General features: G+C 45.4%; 1 protein-coding gene across 2 annotated transcripts in view; it reads left to right on the top strand.

Annotated features, from left to right (window-relative positions):
• PGPEP1 (pyroglutamyl-peptidase I) overlaps window positions 1-22,345 on the top strand; it is a 167,420-nt gene that overhangs the window by 74,469 nt on the left and 70,606 nt on the right. Inside the window, exon 1 of one of the 2 annotated variants that reach the window (XM_082272907.1) lies at window positions 5,511-5,590. The exons of the other annotated variant lie outside the window; for it this stretch is intronic. Within the exon in view, the coding sequence (XP_082129033.1) occupies window positions 5,557-5,590 (34 nt within the window). The 5' untranslated portion in view covers window positions 5,511-5,556. Of the gene's footprint in view, window positions 1-5,510; window positions 5,591-22,345 lie in introns of those variants that run through there. 2 annotated transcript variants of the gene reach the window in all.

Genomic DNA, 22,345 nt, shown 5'->3' with positions numbered 1-22,345 from the left:
AGCGTCAAGAGCAGTGGCGGCCCATGCATAGGGGGCGCCAGGGCGCCGCCCCCCTACCCCTAAAGAAAAGAAAAAAAAAAAGAAGAAAAAAAAAAAACTAACAAATAAAGTTTTGAAAAAAAAAAAATTACAAAACGAACAAATAAAGTTTTGAAAAAAAAAAATTGTGTTCGCCGCTACCCCGGCCTATGTGGTGGCTATGGGGGGGGGGGTGGGGTTTACGACCCAGAAGGGCGCCGATTGGCTGCCTTCTGGGGGCGTAACCTGAGCGCAAGTCATTGCGCTTGGGCACCCCCACTTTCCTGATATCCTGGCTGTGATTGGTCCAGTCTACAGCCTGGACCAATCATCATCCAGGACATCCCATGGCCCCATGCTGACCCCGCTGACGTCACGTGGACCGGCATTGCAGAGAGCGGAGCGGAGAGGAGACCGGAGAAGAGAAGAGGGAGAAGCCGAGCCTCCAGGTAAGTGCACTGCTCTGTCGGGCACGCACGCATAGCTCTGCATTAGGGGACATGTACTGGTGGTCACTGCTCTGTCGGGCACGCACGCATAGCTCTGCATTAGGGGACATGTACTGGTGGTCACTGCACTGGAGGCACGCACGCATAGCTCTGCATTAGGGGACATATACTGGTGGTCACTGCATTGGAGGCACGCACGCATAGCTCTGCATTGGGGGACATATACTGGTGGTCACTGCATTGGAGGCACGCACGCATAGCTCTGCATTGGGGGACATATACTGGTGGTCACTGCATTGGAGGCACGCACGCATAGCTCTGCATTGGGGGATGTATACTGTTGGTCACTGCACTGGAGGCACGCACGCATAGCTCTACATTAGGGGACATATACTGGTGGTCACTGCATTGGAGGCACGCACGCATAGCTCTGCATTGGGGGACATATACTGGTGGTCACTGCATTGGAGGCACGCACGCATAGCTCTGCATTGGGGGACATATACTGGTGGTCACTGCATTGGAGGCACGCACGCATAGCTCTGCATTGGGGGACATATACTGGTGGTCACTGCATTGGAGGCACGCATGCATAGCTCTGCATTGGGGGACGTATACTTGTAGTCACTGCATTGGAGGCACGCACGCATAGCTCTGCATTGGGGGATGTATACTGGTGGTCACTGCATTAGAGGCACGCACGCATAGCTCTGCATTGGGGGACATATACTGGTGGTCACTGCATTGGAGGCACGCACGCATAGCTCTGCATTGGGGGATGTATACTTGTGGTCACTGCATTGGAGGCATGCACGCATAGCTCTGCATTGGGGGACATATACTGGTGGTCACTGCATTGGAGGCACGCACGCATAGCTCTGCATTGGGGGACGTATACTGGTGGTCACTGCATTGGAGGCACGCACGCATAGCTCTGCATTGGGGGATGTATACTTGTGGTCACTGCATTGGAGGCATGCACGCATAGCTCTGCATTGGGGGACATATACTGGTGGTCACTGGCTGCACTGGATGCACGCACGCATAGCTCTGCATTGGGGGACGTATACTGGTGGTCACTGGCTGCACTGGAGGCACGCACGCATAGCTCTGCATTGGGGGACATGTATACTTGTGGTCACTGCACTGGAGGGACGCACGCATAGCTCTGCATTGGGGGACGTATACTGGTGGTCACTGGAGGCACGCACGCACGCACGCATAGCTCTGCATTGGGGGACGTATACTGGTGGTCACTGGCTGCACTGGAGGCATGCACGCATAGCTCTGCATTGGGGGACGTATACTGGTGGTCACTGGAGGCATGCATGCATAGCTCTGCATTGGGGGACGTATACTGGTGGTCACTGGCTGCACTGGAGGCACGCACGCATAGCTCTGCATTGGGGGACGTATACTGGTGGTCACTGGCTGCACTGGAGGCACACACGCATAGCTCTGCATTGGGGGACGTATACTGGTGGTCACTGGAGGCACGCACGCATAGCTCTGCATTGGGGGATGTATACTGGTGGTCACTGGCTGCACTGGAGGCACGCACGCATAGCTCTGCATTGGGGGACGTATACTGGTGGTCACTGGCTGCACTGGAGGCACGCACGCATAGCTCTGCATTGGGGGACGTATACTGGTGGTCACTGGAGGCACGCACGCATAGCTCTGCATTGGGGGACGTATACTGGTGGTCACTGGCTGCACTGGAGGCACGCACGCATAGCTCTGCATTGGGGGACGTATACTGGTGGTCACTGGAGGCACGCACGCATAGCTCTGCATTGGGAGACGTATACTGGTGGTCACTGGAGGCACGCACGCATTGCTCTGCATTGGGGGATGTATACTGGTGGTCACTGGCTGCACTGGAGGCACGCACACATAGCTCTGCATTGGGGGACATGTATACTGGTGGTCACTGGCTGCATTGGAGGCACGCACGCATAGCTCTGCATTGGGGGACGTATACTGGTGGTCACTGGCTGCACTGGAGGCACACACGCATAGCTCTGCACTGGGGGACGTATACTGGTGGTCATTGGCTGCACTGGAGCCACGCACGCATAGCTCTGCATTGGGGACATGTATGCTGGTCACTACATTGAAAGGGGGCATTTATACTGGTCACTATATTGAAGGGGGCATGTACTGTGGGGTTTGTGCTAGGGGCCTGTACTGTGGGGTTTGTGCTTGAGTTGTTTGTGCCTGAGGGGTTTGTGCTGGGGGGGGGGGGGGGGGGGTCTGTACTGTGAGGTTTGTGCTGGGGGGGTCTGTACTGTGAGGTTTGTGCTGGGGTTGGTCTGTACTGTGGGGTTTGTGCCACTCTCAGTCCATGTATCCCATAATAGGGTGTCTCTCACAGTATATCCCATAATAGGGCCCCTGTTCCCTATTATGGGATATACTAGTACTGATGGACCCCTTAATATGTGATATATTGGGAGAATTGGTTCACGCAAGCAAAATACAGGGGACAAAATGGGTGGGGTCTATAAGGGGTGGGGCTTCTGAGAAATGGGAGGGGTCAAAATGGAAGGGCGGGGTCTTGCGCCCCCCCCATCTTAAAACTTCACCAGCCGCCACTGGTCAAGAGGCATTTTTTCTCAGTTGTCCCATTACCGTGTATAGTCGAGCCAGAGGAGTATCCCACTCAAAACCCTAAGATGCTGGACTGTTTCTTGTCTCAGTGCTCACACATGGAGAACATGCTTAAATGTGCTGTTGTTACTAGCAGTAACCCTGGCAGACCCACATCTGGCACAATGCCTGGAAATTCTGCTACATGTGCATAGTTCAAGCTGGAGTATCCCACTCATCCCTTCTCCAATCCAAGTTCCAAAATAAAACACAAAAACCAAATCCCCTGGACTGCTCATTGTCTGAGCCAAGTCTTAAAGTGATAAGTTTTATGGACTGTTGCTATGGGAAACTCAGGGGAATCCACACTCAGCAGCTCCCTATGGGGCTGTGCTACATACATATTATAACTGGGTACTAACATTTAGAAGTAAAGTTGATCCAGGGACTATCCGATTGCCTCTCGGGGGATCAAAAAGGAATTTTTTCCCCTGCTGTAGCTGATTGGATCATGCTTTGCTGTTTTTTTTTTTTTTTTCTGCTTTACTCTGGATCAACTGCGGATATAGGAGTGCATAATTTTTGTTCCCCCTTTTATTGGTTAAACTAGATTGATTAGTGGCTTTTGTTCAACCTTACTTACTAACTATGTAACTAACTATGATTTAGGTTATTTTCAACAAAGAAATGTAGCAGAATACAGTTTGGTCTAAATTTATGAATTTAAAGCGGAGTTCCACCCTCAAAATGTACTTTTCACCATCCGCTTGCTTTTTTCTACCTGAAAAACAATTGGATAATTACTATTTTTTTTTCATTCACTTACCTTGCTTTAAAAGAATATATACTTACCTTTCTTCCTCTTTCTCCCTCTGCGGACACAGCCACCGACGTCACTTCCTGCTTGCATTGACTCCTGGGAGATGAACGTCATCGATCCCAGGAGTCAATGCGCCTGCATCGGCCCTGCTTGTGAGGGTCTAGGGAGCGAGCACGCGCCGCTGGAGGCGCGCTCCCGCGTGGTCACGGACACCCCCGCGCGTGCCCGGCGGACCCGATGTCCGCCGGGAACTCGCGATCTTCCGTTACACCGGAAGGCAGGCAGGCGGCTATTGTAAACCAAGCCGTCTGTCATTCTTCCCTGTGTAAGAATGGAGATCAAACGGTTCTGCTATTTAGGACCGTTGATCTCTGTTCTTACACTAGTAGCCACAGCCAATCACAGTTAGAAACACGCCCCTAGGGACACATTTAACCCCTCCCTCTCCAATAAAGTTAACTCCTTCACAGCCAGTGTAATTTTTACAGTAACAGTGCATATGTATAGCACTGATTACTTTAGTAATGTCACTGGTAACCCCAAAAGTGTCAAACATGTCAGTCAAGGGTCCGATCTGTCCGCCGCAATGTCGCAGTCCCGCAAAAAAAATCGCAGATCGCCGCCATTACGCGTTAAAAAAAAAAACCAACAACAATGACAAAAATCTTTCCCTTAGTTAGTAAACGCAATAACTTTTGCGCAAACCAATCAAAAACAAATTGTTAAAAAATGTTAAAAAATTTTGATTTTTACAGTTTTTTCTTTGGGAATTTCATATAAAAAATTAGAAACATATTGTTATTTTTGCAAAATTGTTGCTCTTTTTTTGTTTATAGCGCATGATCAAAAAATTGCGCAGGTGATCAAATACCACCAAAAGAAAGCTCTGTTTGTGGGGAAAAAAGGACGTCAAATTCGTTTAGGTACAGCGTCGCACGACCGCACAATTGTCCGTTAAAGTCACGCAGTGCCGAATAGCAAAATAGGCCCTGGTCAGGAAGGGGGTAAAATCTTCCGGGGCTTAAGTGGTTAATGGAGAACTATACAAAAAAATAACCCATGTTTTTTTTTTTTTTTTTTTTTACCACTACTATTCCTTTATTTCGGCTTTTGATATTTACAAATTCAACCATTTAGAAATTGGATGAAAAGTTTAGCAGTGGAAAATACTTTTTGAACGATAAAAAGTGCATTTTATATACAGTTATATAAATGAGACCAAAATAAAGGATAACTGAGGAGGAAAGAGGGACTTTGTTCCAAATCAGGAACAGTTGGGAGCTTTGGCTATGACTGTGTCATTCGCATCGGGAGTTTAGGAACTTCAACTTGCCACCCTAAACTTCGATTTCCGCTCCCTACAGCATCCCCAATCGTAAGCACTATGTAAAGATGTAAAGAAAGTCTTGCGCTTCATTAGATCAGCCTGCTCTGTGATTGGTTATAATCTCTATAAGCACACCAGAAAGAGGCTCGGAACGCAGGGGGGCGGGTCACGTGACGGGGAAATGCTTTCTGCTTGTAGCTGGCAGAGTGGGTGTGTCACGTGACAGGGAAATGCTTGCTTCTATCAGCTAAGAGCCTCAGGTGCCCGGTGACGAGGGCAGGGAATTTTCACGGGAAGGGTTTTTTTTTTAACGGAACACCGGTGCTCGGACCGGAAGTCCTTTCAGCGGCATGGAGAAACAGAAGAAGTGTGTGGTTGTCACAGGTAGGTGAAAGGGAGGTGGGGACAAGCGATGTGAATAAAGACTCTAGCACCGCGGTATATAGAGGTTTGCATATGATTGGAATTCAGAATAGTAATGAAATCTTTCTGGCGTTCATTGATTTGTGTAGTGTGAGAGCCCAATTCATCAGTCTTTGTGTCACTTCCATGTCTTAGTGCTGTGCTGGAATTGACTATGGATTTATTTGCTCAGCACCTCCAGTGGTTCATATCGAGGAAACCTAAGTATACTTTTTATTCTGTTCTGTAATCAATAGTTTAACCACTTGAAGATCAGGCCTATTCTGAGACTTCTCTCAACTTGGAAAAATCAGCTTTTTTTTTTTTTTTTTTTCTAGAATTTAAAATTACTTAGAACCCCTGACATGATCAATAATAAAAAAAAAATAAAAAAATAAATAAATAAATATATATATATATAATATATATATATATATAAATAATATTAGTATTATTATTAGCAGAGACCCTAGCAGCGGTTTTTCAAACGCAATTAAAAAAAAAAATCTATACATAAAAAAAAAAAATGCCCCAATTTTTTTTTGTAAAATGTGAAAGATGATGTAAAAAGATACCGGTCATGTCATGCTTTAAAATTGCGCACACTCCTGTAATGGTGCCAAACTACACTACTTAAAAAGTCTCCATAGGTGAAGTTTAAAAATTTCTACATGTTACCAGTTTAGAGTTCCATAGGAGGTTTGGTGCTAGAAATATTGCTCTCGCTCAGACGTTCACTGCGATACCTCACATGTGTGGTGCAAACACCATTTACATATGTAAGCCTGATCTACGTATGAGGGTGCTTCAAAAATGTATTTTTTTTTTTTTTTATTACACTTTTTAAAATTTTTACACTATCCTTTTAAAAAAAAAAATTTAGCACTTTTTTTTGCTATCGCAAGGAATGTAAACATCCCTTACGATAACAATACTGCATGACAGGTCCTCTTTACGGAGACCCCAAATCTCTCCTCTACCCTTAAAGGAGTTGTCAAGTCAGAAGGTTTTTTTATCTTGATGCATTCTAAAAACCTTCTGGGGTAGCAGCCCCCCTAAGTGCTGGTTCACATTTCTGCAAAGCAGGAACGCTGCGAATATACAGCTTGTTCCCGCATGGCATCCGCACCCCTGGCAGTTCACACTGCCATATGCAATACGCTGGGGGTGTCAATTAAAAGTTAACGACACCCCCAGATCAGATCGCATATCGCAAATCTGAAAAGTTCGCACAGAATCGGATCGCACTAGTGTGAACCACCATGCGATCCGATTCTGTTGCGGACAAAAAAAGGGTCCTGTGCGTGTTAGGTGCGATTGCGGTGCGAATTCAGCCATACAAACTGTATGGCTGAATTTGCACCGCACAGAGATCGCATGTGATTTTAGGAGCAGTGCGCTCTGAATTACATGCGATCTCTGTCATCGCACAAATGTGAACCGGCATGAATACTTACCCGAGCCCATCTCTTTCTTGCATACAAGTCCCTTGGCTGTCTTGGACTCTCTCTCCTGAATGGCTGATATGCCATTGGCTCCCGCGGCTGTCAATCAAAGTAATTTATCCCATCAGGAGAATGAGAGGAGGTGAGGTAGAATGGTAGCTCCATGTCTGAATGGATACACGGAGCTGCAGCTTGGCTCGGTGCCCCCATTACAAGCTGCTTGCTGTGGGGGCACTTGACAGAAGGGAGGGGCCAGGAGCAGCAACGAGGGACCTGAGAATTCAGGCTGTTCTGTGCAAAACCAACTGCACAGAGGAGGTAAGTATAACATGTTTGTTATTTCTCTTTTGTTCATTGACGGACACAGCTTGTCAGGGTCAACGTAGCAGAGATGACGAGTAGGGGGATTTCTCACCTGACGGGTGGGGTCTAAGTACTAGCCGGTGTTCACCAGGGCTCCTGATAGTGCAGAAGGATTTGGGTATGTGTTAGCACCAGGTCGCGGTCCTCAGGATTGCCCAGCAAGGTGAAGAGCAAGTCCAATAGTGGATAAATAGATCAGTGGGTGCGCTATATCAATGATTCTGGTTGTCTGGAGGGGTCATGAACAGGGTTTTCATGAATTTATTGATAAATTGCAACAAAATAATGCAATATCAAATTAACTTATTCCTTCGATCGGACCAGTATCTCCTTTCTTGACCTCCAGATCACCAAAGATGGTGGTCATCAACATTTCGTAATCCCACTGCTGCAAATACGCTATTGTGAGCTGATAGTTTTCACCCTCCCTCTTTGATCCGCGGCATTCCGATTGGTCAGTTCCTCCATATTCGGAGGAATTGCTCCAACGAAAAGGATTTTTCTCAGGAGGCACATCAGATGGTCTGTAGATTCATGGAGAGAGGCTACACTAACAAAGTTCTTAAAAAAGCCAAAAGGAGGGCCTCCTTGAGGGACCGTGGTTCCCTTTTGACCCCTAAAGAACCGGCTGAGGCATCTGGTAATGTATATGAGCCAGCTAGGTTCATTACCAAATATAAGGCCCAATGGGGCAAGGTCAGAGAGATCTTAACATCACATTAGCACATCTACAGCAATGTCCTGTGTTATCTAGGATCGTAGGTGATTATCCTCAGATGGTAGCCCGTCGTGCTCCCAGCATTGCGGATAAACGTACCCAGTCTGAATATATCCGTTCACAAGATTCTACTTGGCTTTCATCTATCCCCAGGATGGTGAGATTGTTCTCATGTGGACATTGACAAGTCTGTCCACATGTTGAGAGAACAGATAGGTTCTCGGATTCGAATAATAAAAACTTTTATTCAAGTAAAAGTCTGATCAACTGTGCTACGACTCATTTATAGTATTCGGTGTGTCCTTGCGATAAAATCTATATAGGTAAAACTAAGCGACAAATACGTTTACGTATCGGAGAACATCTAAGAGATATGAAGAAAAAAGAACCCGAGAGCCCTTTGGCTCATCATTTCTTGTAATACCATGACTCTAAAATTGATTGGTTAAAGGCACCTTTGCACTCAAAATAAGCTCAAGAAGGGGAGATTTTGATAGAATTCTGTTGTAAAAAGAAAAATTTGGGATTTTATAAATTAAATACGTTATTTCCTTTTGGTTTACATAAAGAAATCAATTTACAGGCATTTCTTGATTAAGGGGGATTTTTTTTTTTGCCACTGTTTCTTCTCTATCTCAGGTGAAATTGGTATTTATAATTACTTTTATTTACATTAGGTTGCTTCTGGATGCATACCTAGACTGGTTGTCCCCTTTAAATTTGAGAATCATTCAATTGGATGGGTGTATTTAAGGCAACTAGAAGCTAGGTGGCGCTACGTCCTGACGAAGCTGATTGGTCAGCGAAAAGCGTTGACGTCACGCCACCTACCTGGAGCTGGGTCTGTGAGCCGTACGAGAGGCCTGTGAGCCGTACGAGAGAGCGGAGTCAGAGAACCATACATCTGTGAAGCTGACCTGTGAGTATTGACTGCTTGGCGATTGACTGTAGCCCTAGGATTGCATTACATAGTGTGAACCCCTGGGACCTGCCTGCTGTGTTTCCTGGAGCCGGGGCTGGGGAGTTGAGCTTCGGTGAGACAGGTGCCTCAGCCTGGACTTGGCGACCCGGTGACTGCACGTGTTTGATGCCAGTTGTGGGGATCCACACGCCATTCTGAGTCTGCTCGCCCTTAGAGCCCCGTCTGGTTTATAGCACCAGCAGCTGCAGACTTGGTGATCTACTCCATAAGACCGGACTGTCTACGACCAGCGGTAATGTGAGTAATTTGTTTGCCTCCCCTCTCCTGAACTCCCTTGCTCTATACATCACGGCAAGTATGAGATGGGACTGAGGCCATTTAACTGTACTACACTGTGAGCATCGGCCGCAAATTATTGTGGATGCCTTGTTTGCTTCTGAGACCCCCACCTTTCAGTGGACCCATTGCTGATGAACGGGACTGTCAGTTTCCATGGGTGCTGTTTGGAACTTGTCAGTGGAAATTTATTATAGGGGGTTATTAAGATGGATTGATGATCTATGTGCTTTACTCACATGTATTTATCCTTCTCCAGCTATTTACTATATATATATATATATATATATATATATATATATATATATATATATATATATATATATATTACCAGCTGACTGACCGGTGTTACAAATGTTTTATTTACTTACAGCAGTATATGCTTAATGGATCTATCTACATTGCATTATCACCTGCTTACATTGATAGGTCCCTTGTGGATTTCATCTCACTGTGTGTAACGTTACTAGTACTCCATATACACGGTCTGCCTATGGACTTATTGCATGTCCCCAATTTGTATTGGGCAGTTCTTTTTTTACTGGGGTCATGTGTAGATAGGACTAGCTCTAATTTGCCCGTTAGACCAGTGGTCTGTCATGAATACTCTTTATTGAGCCACTAGTGATGTCTATTGGCTGTCTCCATTTGAGCCATATTAGGATCGCTAGCTCCATTGTGAGCCACCTGACTCATTGCACTGTTTTGAGTTTTCAGTGACATCACTGTTCATTATTGGCCGTGCTCTCTTTTTTCAGTCAGGGCATTGAGGTATGAGTGTTTGCTATCTATCTCTATGGGAAAATTCTGCCAACACCAGATTTTTCCCGGGTTCAGCGATCGGTAATGTAAGCGCATCGCTTCTAAATGTTACCCCCCCCCCCCCCCCCCAACGACTCGGCCACAGGAAAATTTTTATTTTAAAAGCTGGCAGCCTAAGGGAAAAAAATGATACCGGGGTTATGGCATCTAGCTGCAGCCATAACCCTGGTATTAAACGTAAAAGTAATGACCTAAATTTAGACGGTTGGCAAGTGGTCAATGAATTTTTTTGCAAAAAACTAAATATATAACCCAATTCTTGGTAAAATATAAAAGTGGATGTTACACCGATTTAAATAAATGCCTAACGTGTCACGCTTTAAAATTGCCCATTTTCTTTTCTTTTATCACCTGCTTTGAATTGTCAGTGTCAGCGTTATGCCCCATGTCATACAACATGGGGAATAAGACCGCATACAAGGTGTTGTGGAGAGTGAGGCAGGGCCTTAGTAGTTATGGGTATGGGTACGTACATGATTTTTATATGGTTATATCATTCCACTTTCCCTCTTTCTATCAATATTAAGCTCAAAAAAACGACAGGGAAATTTTGATTATGCTTGCCTTTTTTTTTTTTCTGTTTTTTGGTCTAAAGTTTGTGGCAAAACCTCACGTGTAGTGCAAACGCCAATTACAACAGCATGCGCCTCCTATGTATGTTTTCGCTCCTCGCATAGCCTTGCCAAGGTCAGTCGCCTCAGAGATGGTGAGGGAACGAGCAGGTAGCTTTGCAGCCAGCGAAATAGCCACCGGTAGCTCAGCCTCGGAGCAGGAAGGGGGGGGGGGGGGTAGAGAAGAGGAAAGAAAGGGCCAAAAGTAGAGGATGTCTAGGACTTTTTAGGGGCCATATACAGTTGTGCTCATAAGTTTACATACCCTGGCAGAATTTATGATTTCTTGGCCATTTTTCAGAGACTTTGAATAATAACACACAAACTTGTTTCTTTCACTCATGGTCAGTGTTTGCCTGAAGCCATTTATTATCAATCAACTGGGTTTTACTCTTTTTAAATCGTAATGACAACAGAAATTATCCAAATGAACCTCATCAAAAGTTTACATACCCTGGTGATTTTGGCCTGATAACATGCACACAAGCTGACAAAAAGGGATTTGAATGGCTATTGAGAGTCCATTCACACTGCCACAACTTGTGTGCCTTCAAGTCGCCCCAAGTCGCTTGACATAACAAAAGCAATGTTAATCAATGAGTGTCGTCTTAATTGGCTCTACTGAAGTTGCTCCGACTTCTGAACAGGGTCCTGTACTACTTTGAGGCGACTTGTATCCGACTTGTCCCATAGACTTCAATGGGAGTCGCCTCCTTATCTTATTTGAAGCGACTTGTGATCCGACTTTCCATTAAAATGGTCCTGAACCAGAAAAAAAGATAATTTTTCCTATAATTTTTAGTAGCACAGGCATATGGCTCTTCTCCACCTGGGCGTTTTTCTTGCAGGCATTTATCGGCCATTTTTGGAGGCAGGCATGACTTTTTTTTGGATTTAGTGTCTGGGGGGTCTAAAAAGTGTACCTGTGAAGTTTCAGCTCTGTAGCATGTCCAGAACCAGAAAAAAAGATAATTTTTCTTATTTTTAGCCTGCCTCCAAAGATGCCCAAAAAATGCCAGATAAATGCCTGCAACAAAAACAAAAAAGGTGGAGCGGAGCCATATCCCTGTGCTACTAAAAATTCTAAGAAAAAAATATCTTTTTTTCTGGTTCTGGACATGCTACAGAGCTGAAACTTCACAGGTACACTTTTTAGACCCCCCCAGACACTAAATCCAAAAAAAGTCATGCCTGCCTCCAAAGACGCCCGATAAATGCCTGCAACAAAAACTCCCAGGTGGAGCGGAGCCACTACCCTGCTCTATTAACCCCTTCCCATCCGCGCTACAGCCTATATACGGCTGCAGCGCGGACTCGAATTTTCGGGAGGCCGTTTTTAAACGGCCTCCAGTGACACGCCCCCCCGCGCGCTCCTGCGAGCGCGCATCGGGGGGAATCTGTGTCGGCCGTGTCCCTTGGACACGGCCGATCACAGATCGTGGTGAATGGCCAATCACAGCGGCCATTCACCACGTGATCAAGCCGTCCAATGAGAGATGATCTCATATGTAAACATATGAGATCATCTCTCATCGCCGGCGCTCCTTCCTCACACAGACACTGCAGTGTGAGGAAGGAGGGGGAGCCGACAGCCGCTGGGGACACAGACAAATGTAATCAGGGCACTGATCACCAGTGCCCTGATTACTGAAGGTAAAAAAACACACACACTGCCCCCACCATCAGTGCCCACAGTGCCCGCCATCAGTGCCCCCATCAATGCCCACAATCAGTGCCCATAGTGCTGCCAGTCAGTGCCCATCAGTGCCTGCTCATCTAGGCACTGATGAGCACTGACTGGCAGCACTATGGGCACTGAGTGTGGGCACTGATGGTGCTGCCCATCAGTGCTCATCAGTGCCGCCCGTCAGTGCTCATCACTGTCACCCGTCAGTGTCCATCAGTGCCATCCGCCAGTGCCCATCAGTGCCGCCTATCAGTGCCGCCCGTCAGTGCCGCCTCTCAGTGCCCAGCAGTGCCACCTCTCAGTGCCCAGCAGTGCCACCTCTCAGTGCCCAGCAGTGCCATCTCTCAGTGCCCAGCAGTGCCACCTCTCAGTGCCCAGCAGTGCCACCTCTCAGTGCCCAGCAGTGCCGCCTATCAGTGCCGCCTATCAGTGCCGCCTATCAGTGCTCATCAGTGCGGCATATTAGTACCTCCTCATCAGTGCCCATAAGTACCACCTCATCAGTGCCCATAAGTGCCACCTCATCAGTGCCCATCAGTGCAGCCTATCAGTGCCCATCAGTGCCGCCTCATCAGCGCACATCAGTGAGGGAGAAAAATTTATTTTCAAAATTTACTCGCAGAAAATAAGAAAAACTTTTTTTTTTTTTTCAAAATTTTCTGTCTTTTTTCTTTTTTTTTTGTAAAAAATAAAAAACCCAGAGATGATTAAATACCACCAAAAGAAAGCTCTGTTTGTGTGAAAAAAATGATAAAAATTTCATATGGGTACAGTGTAGCATGACCGCGCAATTGTCATTCAAAGTGTGAGAGCGCTGAAAGCTGAAAATTGGCCTGGATGGGAAGGGTGTTTAAGTGCACAGTAGGCAAGTGGTTAATAATTCTAAGAAAATTATCTTTTTTTTTTCTGGTTCTGGACATGCTACAGAGCTGAAACTTCACAGGTACACCTTTTAGACCCCTAGACACTAAATCCAAAGAAATCTCATTTTTTTTCAATCATTTTTTCAATAATTGGCTCTCTATCAAAAACGACAATTTTTAAGAACTTTTTTTGTGTGATTGAGCATGACCCAGAACCATCATATTCTGATTGGCCAAGTACAAAGTCGTCTATCATACAAGCCGCGCTAACAAGTCGCCCACTTATGAGGCGACTTAGAGGTCGCGGCAGTGTGAACCGGCTCTATAGGTAACCACCCTCACCTGTGATCTGGTTGCTTGTAATTAGTGTGTGTATAAAAGGTCAATGAGTTTGTGGACTCCTGACAGACCCTTGCATCTTTCATCCAGTGCTGCACTGACGTTTCTGGATTCTGAGCCACGGGGAAAGCAAAAGAATTGTCAAAGGGTCTGTGGGAAAAGGTAGTTGAACTGTATAAATGGGAAAGGGATAAAAAAAGATATATCCACGAAATTGAGAATGCCAATCAGCAGTGTTCAAACTCTAATCAAGAAGTGGAAAAGGAGGAGTTCTGTTGAAACCAAACCACGGTTAGGTAGACCAACTAATATTTCAGCCACAACTGCCAGGAAAATTGTTCGGAATGCAAAAAAAAAAACCCACAAATATCTTCAGGTGAAATACAGGACTCTCTGAAAACATGTGGTGCGGCTGTTTCAAGATGCACAATAAGGAGGCACTTGAAGAAAGATGTGCTGCATGGTCGAGTCGCCAGAAGAAAGCCATTACTACGCAAATGCCACAAAGTATCTAGCTTACAATACGTCAAACAGCACAGAGACAAGCCTCAAACCTTCTGGCACAATTTCATTTGGAGGGATGAGACCAAAATTTAGCTTTTTGGCCACAACCATAAACGCTACATTTTGAGAGGAGTCAACAAGGCCTATGATGAAAGGTACACCATTCCTACTGTGAAACACAGAGGTGGATCGCTGATGTTTTGGGGATGTGTGAGCTACAAAGGCACAGGAAATTTGGTCAGAATTGATGGCAAGATGAATGTAGTATTTTATCAAAAAAATACTGGAGAAAAATTTGTATTCATCAGCCCAGAAGCTGAGCATGGAACGTATTTCGACATTCCAACATAACAATGATCCGAAACACAAGGCCAAGTCAACCTGTCATTGACTACAGCAGAATAAAGTGAAGGTTCTGGAGTGGCCATCTCAGTCTCCTGACCTCCAACATTATTGAGCCAATCTGGGGAGATCTCAAACGTTCAGTTCATGCAAGACAGCCCAAGAATTTACAGGAACTGGAGGCTTTTTACCAGGAAGAATGGGCAGGTTTACTATCCGAGAAGATAAAGAGCCTCATCCGCAAATACCACAAAAGACTTCAAGCTGTCATTGATGTTAAAGGGGGCAATACACGGTATTAAGAACTGGGGTGTGTAAACTTTTGATCAGGGTAATTTGGGTAGTTTCTGTTGTCATTATGATTTAAAACAGGCATGTCCAACCTGCGGCCCGGGGGCCGCATGCGGCCCGGAACCGCAGGCAATGCGGCCCACTGCCCCCTGACAATTTTTTTTTTTTTTGCTAGGAAGGAAGTCAGGTTTGGGGCAAGGCCACAGTGGCTTCCAACTAATGGTAGGCAGAGGCTGCCTCGGAGGGGGGGGGGGGGGGCGGCGAGCATGTGCAGTGTTTGACTCCTACCACCATGACCACTTCAAATCACTGAAGTGGTCATGGTGGTTATTGTTCCTTTAATATCTCTCAGAAGAAGTAAACCTCTGTAATACTGATTCCATTTCATTTGATCATCCTCTAGTTGTGTTAAATTAGTGCGGGGGGCACCGCGGCACGGGAAGGGCACGGCTGCATTTTACTACTTATATACCTTAACTATAGTATATATTTTATATGCGGCCCGAGAAAATTTCTCTACACTCAATGTGGCCCAGAGAAGCCAAAAGGTTGGACACCCATGATTTAAAATGAGTAAACAGTTGACTGATAATTAATGGCTTCAGCCAAACGCTTTCTGAGTGAAAGAGAAGTTTGTGTTATCATTCATTTTCTCGGAAAAATGGCCAAGAAATCATTAAATTCTGCCAGGGTATGTAAACTTATGAGCACAACTGTACGAAACGGTGGGAATAAAGGAAGACAAAGATCTTCCTTCCATTCATGATTTAATGTATCCGGGTCAAAGGAAAAAAGTCCAAGGTTTTTCCAGTCCACCAGGTGATGTCAGAGGTGGTGCAGAAAGAATGGGCGGACCCAGGGAAAAAAACCTTTTTTGCAGCCAACCACAAAGAGATTAACTTTTGACGATGACCCATAGGTGGTGTGGAACAAAAATCACAAATTGGATGCTCCATTGTCAAGTCTCCATGAAGTTGCTGTTGGCCTTTAAAGACATGGGTCGTCTGAAGGACTGCATGGACAAAAGGGGAAACGTTGTCTTTAAGAGAGCCTGGGAAACAAGTGTCACCAGCCTGAAGACTGCACTCGCCACTACTTGCGTAGCAAGAAACCTTGACTTCTTGCTATAACAACTTCAGGACATCATCAAAAATGGGGAAGAAATTCTAAAGTCCTTGTCAGTTCTTTTTAAAGCTGTAGGCTATATAGCAGGTGCATCCACAGAGTGTTACGCTTGTGGCAAGATCAGGGGGTCTAGCAGTGGCATCAAAACAAGCCATTTGGCTCAAGACATGGTCTGGGGACCCAGCTTCTAGACTAAGATTGTGTAATCCTCTGTTTTCTGGAGATCTGCTGTTTGGAGCAGGGCTGGATGAAGTTTTGGAAAGTACAGCGAACAGGAAGAAATCTTTTCCGACCGAAAAACGGAAGCCCCCTTCAGAAGAGTTTTTGATTTTGAGGGCAAAGGGAGCGATCTCAAGGCGAGAGAAAAGATCTCCCCAGGAAGCACTGGGCAGGCCATTAGGGGAAGCCAAAGAGCAAAGTCCTCTTTGGCACTTCTGGCCAAACCCCAAAGCAGCAGTGACTACAAGACGCCAGTAAGGGGGAAGATTAGCCTTCCTACCTCAGTGGCAGAAAATGACAGCCAACATTTTACATCTTAAACGTCATTGCCAGAGATTACTCTTTTTGGAGTTCAACAGCTTTCCACCAGAGAGATTCCTTCTGATGAAGTTTCCCAGAGATCCCAAGAGCCCAAGCTCTCCCCCTGCTTCAGGGAGAAATGGTAGACCAGAAGGTCCTTGCTCCAGTCCCAAAAAAAAGGCAAGGTTTCTTTTCGCACATACATATCAACACTATACCATCAGGGAAGATTCGGCTGATTTCGTATTCAAAACCTCTCAAGCGATTCAGTACAAGAAATTTCTGCATGGACTCCATTTTTTCAGTGAAGAATATCCTTCAACCATGAACTTTCATGGCGACCATGGACCTCGGGGACGCCTCCCTCCACATCTGCCATAAAAGATTCTCAGAAATACCTAAGGTTGGCAGTGGAGATACCATTTCCAGAGCAGGGCTCTTCCCCTTCAGCCTATCCTCTTATGGAGGATATTCACAAAGGTCCTAGCAGAAGCCCTGGCCCCTCTGAAGGTTGAAGAATATGACAATAGTCCCTTATTTAGACGATCTGCTCTTTGCAGGACCATTAGAAGTACAGATGATAAAAGACCGTACGAAGGCCCAACAATGGTTGAAGTCACTGGGGTGGATGCTCGACTTCGACAAATCAAACCTTCATCCCACCCAGAATATCCAGTTTTTTGGGATATCGGCTCAGTTAAACAGATCGGAAGACGTTTCTGCTATACAGAACAACCTTCCAACGTCAACCTTGACAATACTGGCTGCTCAATTGGCAGAGTGTGATCTGCCGTTCCAGGCCTTCCTTCTACAAGAACAATGGGAGGATGTAGACTGAACACTTCTACTCCCAACCACAGTAAAAAGAGCACTTTGGTGGAGAAACAATGCAAATCTAAATCCGGATCTGGCATGGTCCTTTCCAACCTTGCGGAAGTTGACCACAGATGCAAGCAGTTGGGGATGGGGAACCCATGAATGGAAACTACATCCAGAGGTGATCACAGCTCGCTGGGGAATGCCAGGAAATAGACCTTTTTTTTACATCCATAAAAAATGCCCAAGGCAAAGGTTTTTTATTTGCTAAACCAGCAAGACCGGGCCTTTGGGATAGACTCACTTCAGAGATCTTGGAATTTCAGGATGTTACGCCTTTGCTCCAGTGCATCTGATTCCTCGAGTCCTAAAGAAAATTCTTACAGTAACAGACAAGACTAATTCTAATTGCACCGTATTGGCCCAAGAGAGCCTGGTTCTCTCAGCTACTCAGTGTCTCTGCAGACCAACCCTGGACACTTCCTCTCAGGGACCCCTAGCAGGCCTCTGAGCGCCAGGAAGCCTAACACTAGGGCCATCTATAGAAACATGTGGAATAAAATTCAACAGCTGGTGCATAGAAAATGACAGAATCAATATGTATACACCAACAATCCTAGAATTCCTACAGCAGGGGTTTAAGGGTCTAGCGCTCAGTACGCTGTAGGTTCAGATAGCAACACTGTCAGTGTATCTGGAATGGACATTACAGAGGACCCGTTGGTCCCTAGATTTTGCAGAGCAGTAGCTAAGTACCAACCACCTAGGACTCAGAGGTGCCCCATGTTCAGTAGTACTTAGATGAATCATCAAAGTCCTCCTTTGAGCCTTTACAGGACACATCCCTTCATCTATTGACTTTTAAAACAGTCTTCCTTGATGCTTTTACTAGGGCCCGCAGGATTGGCAAACTTTATGACGACAGAGTTGTTCTTAAAACAGATCCGGGATTTACACTGAAAGTGGCATCAACTCTCCACAAATCTCAGGATATAGTACTACCATCTCTTTTGTAGTTCTCCATCCAATAATGAGCAAGAGTTGAACCTACTAGATGTCAGGCGGTGCTTGTTAAAGTACCTAGAAATCGCTAGTAAATTCAGATCCTCAGAAGCCCTATTCATCCTGTACGCATGAAAACAGAAGGGTAAACAGGCATCCAAACACTAGCGAGATAGATCAAGGGAACCATTCTGAAGTGCTGTGGAATTATGCAAGTAACCCTGACGTAAAATCTTAGAGCTCATTCTACAAGGGCTTTTATGGGAGGAGAAAGCAGGAGCTAACGCAGAACAAATTTGAAAGGCGGCAACTTGGGCTTCTCTACCTTTGTTTGTTCAACATTACCGACCTGGATTTGATATCCAGTCAGGACCAGGCTTTTGGTAGGAAAGTCCTCCAAGCCATTGTCCCACCCTGGTTTTGTGAGTACTTAGTTGCCTTCCAGGTCAGTCCTTGAGAAAATAACCGAGGGGAAAAATGGGGTTAGTCTTACCGGTAACTGTTTCCAGTAGTCTTCCAGGGCAGCACGATCCCACCCTAATGTTTAACCTTGTGGGGTTGTGTTTATATATTTTTCAGATTCTGGCCTTCGGTTCTCTTGGATGACTGACCAAGAACCTGAGGGACCCCCCTAAAAATATTTATTTGGCAATGTGTTTCCTGTTTGGAGGGAGGAACTCCATCTCTCAAAGGCCGCCTTGGAAGACTACTGCAAACAGTTACTGGTAAGACTAACGCCGTTTTTTTTTTTTTCTAGTGTTCCCTGGTGTGTTTGTTTTGTTTTTTGTTTTTTTCGCCTCTTGTTATAGCAATAAAGCATGGCTTTATGGAGACATCTGGGGTTTTTAAGACCCCAGATCTTTCCTCTTCCCTTGAAAGCAAAAAATGGCTGTGCTTGCGTTTTTAGCTAACTGGAAGTGACTAAATGGTGATAGCTTCTGGCCTAGTAGACCATGGATATGATTGGGGATGTCTCCGATCATCTCTATTGCAATGGGCTGCAACCTCCGATCGGATGCCAGACAAAAAAAAAAAAAAGCAAAATCAAATATTTATACTAACCTCTATGCTGCATCTGTCCCCGACCTGCTCTAAGCCAATCACATGGTTGCTTATCCCTCAGTTCTCGGTCTTCTCAGAATGGAGAGAGATGACTGGCATTTATCGCTTTCTACTCTACTCCTCTAGTACTCACTGGAGTCCTGGGAAGGGGGAGGCCACAGCTGGTTTTGACTCTCAGCCACACACTAAAAACCAGGCACTAAAAACCTGCTATCAATCAGGGAGCCAGGTTTATGCTGATGATCATTCCATAGCCTAGACAATGTGGGCTATGTGGGACTTTAAATGAGACACCGGCAGGTATGCCCAGCGTCTCCATCCCTGTATCGGAAAAAATGAATTGAAAAGGATTAAAGAGGTACATGGAAGCCAGCCAGCCCCCAGTCTGATGTACTCACCCTCCAGTCTGCCACCAACCAAGTAGACCTGTCTCAATATACATAAAGAACAGGGGTTTAGTTGACACGCATTTGCAAACGCATATGTAAGCTGCAGAGCCACGACACGGCACCCTGTTATATCTGCAGTCCCTAACACTTTTAAATGTAAGTGTCTCCACTCTGGGAGCACATGGTTGCTAATGGGTGGATAGGAAGCAGGTGGGAGGGAGCAGCCCAAACTTCCCCCACCCACTTCCGTCCACGACTGGTATGGTATCTCAATGCTCTAATAGCAATGTTCTTAAGATGGTACAAACTGCTTCTCAGCTGGTCGTTTTCATACACCTCCAATCCCTTGGCGGATGCAGTGTAAAACACAGATTGGGACTTTATATGAGGCAGTTTGCCTGTATAGGTCAGTGCCTCCATCCCTAATTTCATAAAGTATTTGGGACTTTACATGAGACAAGCAGGTCATGCTATGATCTCCATCCCTGTATATGAAAATACTGGGGTCAAATTAGACTGCATCCACCAAAAACGCACGAAAATCGCACGGTGGGACTTTAAATGAAGCACCAGCCTGTAGGCGAGGTGCCTCCATCCCTAGTTGCATAGACAATGTGGGCTATGTGGGACTTTAAATGAGACACCGGCAGGTATGCCCAGCGTCTCCATCCCTGTATCGGAAAAAATTCCATAGCCTGGGGCAGCTCTGTGACATCAGCTGACAGCAGATTTTAGCCTGCTATAAACCAATTCTGGGTCACAGGAGAGCACAACTAAGTGCACTCCTGTGACCCACAGGCATCATCTTGAATTCCCATCTGAGCTGGTTTAATGTTGAAAGATTTATATGAATGCTCTTTGCATTCTTTGATATTGTAAGTGCATTTCTACATTTATAAATAAATATTATTTATGGTTTTACACTATGGAGATTTTTATCTGTTTTTTTGATATGCCGGGAACCATTGCCATGCCTCTGAAAGTGGTGGATGACAGCAATTTTTACTAAGGATACCTGCATGACCTCCTGTTTTACAATGGTGCGGTCCATCATTTGAGGTGAGGGCACACCTAGAACAGCATGTTTGGTGATGGAACAGTGTGTGGTGTTAAATTTAAAGGCATGGTAAAAAAACATTTCTATAATACAAAGCACCGAAAGACTGTCTGATCAATATATGAAGAAATAAGGTTTATATGTCGCCTCACATTTAAGAAAAGGACTCTTTGTGTATACAGTTGGGCAAAAAAGTATTTAGTCAGCCCCACCAGTTGTACAAGTTCTCCCTCTTAAAAAGATGAGAGAGAGGCCTGTAATTTTCATCATAGGTACACTTCAACTATGAGAGACAGAATGAGGGGGGGGGGGAGAATCCAGGAAGTCACATTGTAGGATTTCTAATGAATTAATTGGTAAATTCCTCAGTAAAATAAGTAGTGGTCACCTACAAACAAACAAGATTTCTGGCTCTCACAGACCTGTAACTTCGTTAAGAGGCTCCTCTGTCCTCCACTTGTTACCTGGCACCTGTTTGAACTTATCAGTATAAAAGACACCTGTCCACAACCTCAAACACACGCACTCCAAACTCCACTATGGCCAAGACCAAAGAGCTGTTGAAGGACACCAGAAACAAAATTGTAGACCTGCACCAGGATGGGAAGACTGAATCTGCAATAGGTAAGCAGCTTGGTGTGAAGAAACCAACTGTGGGAGCGATTATTAGAAAATGGAAGACGTACAAGACCGCTGATAATCTCCCTCGATCTGGGGCTCCACGCAAGGTCTCACCAGGTCCGGATGGCATACATCCGAGAGTACTCAAGGAACTCAGTAAAGTTATATCGAGACCACTGTTCCTGATCTTTGCTGACAGTATTAGGACAGGAGATGTACCAGGGGATTGGAAGAAAGCTAACGTGATTCCGATATTCAAAAAGGGCCAGAGGCATATCCCGGGAAATTATAGGCCTGTCAGTTTGACATCAATAGTATGTAAACTTCTGGAGGGGATGATAAGGGACTATATCGTAGAGTTTGCTAAAGACAACAACATCATCAGCAGTAATCAGCACGGGTTTACAAATGGGCGTTCTTGTCAAACCAATCTCTTAACATTCTACGAGGAGGTGAGCTGTGAGCTAGATAGGGGCAGACCAGTGGATGTGGTGTACTTGGATTTCGCTAAGGCGTTTGATACAGTTCCCCACAAGCGCTTAATTTATAAAATAAGGTCTGCAGGTATCGATAGCAGGGTTTGCTCTTGGATACGGAATTGGCTTAAAAGGCGTGTCCAAAGGGTAGTAATAAACAGCGCATACTCAGACTGGTCTGAGGTGGTAAGCGGGGTCCCCCAAGGCTCAGTCTTGGGACCAACCTTGTTCAATTTATTCATAAACAACATTGAGGTTGGGATCAGGAGTTCGATATCAGTTTTTGCAGATGACACAAAATTGGCCAGGGCAATAACTGCACAGCATGAAGCAGATATCCTACAGAATGACCTGGACAAAATTACAGAGTGGGCAACGACATGGCGAATGAGGTTTAACGTGGAGAAGTGTAAGGTTTTGCACTTGG

Source organism: Pelophylax lessonae (genome assembly GCF_965119305.1).
Source record: "Pelophylax lessonae genome assembly, chromosome: 1".
In the NCBI taxonomy this organism is placed as follows: domain Eukaryota; kingdom Metazoa; phylum Chordata; class Amphibia; order Anura; family Ranidae; genus Pelophylax; species Pelophylax lessonae.
This window is presented reverse-complemented; position numbering and strand designations above follow the sequence as displayed.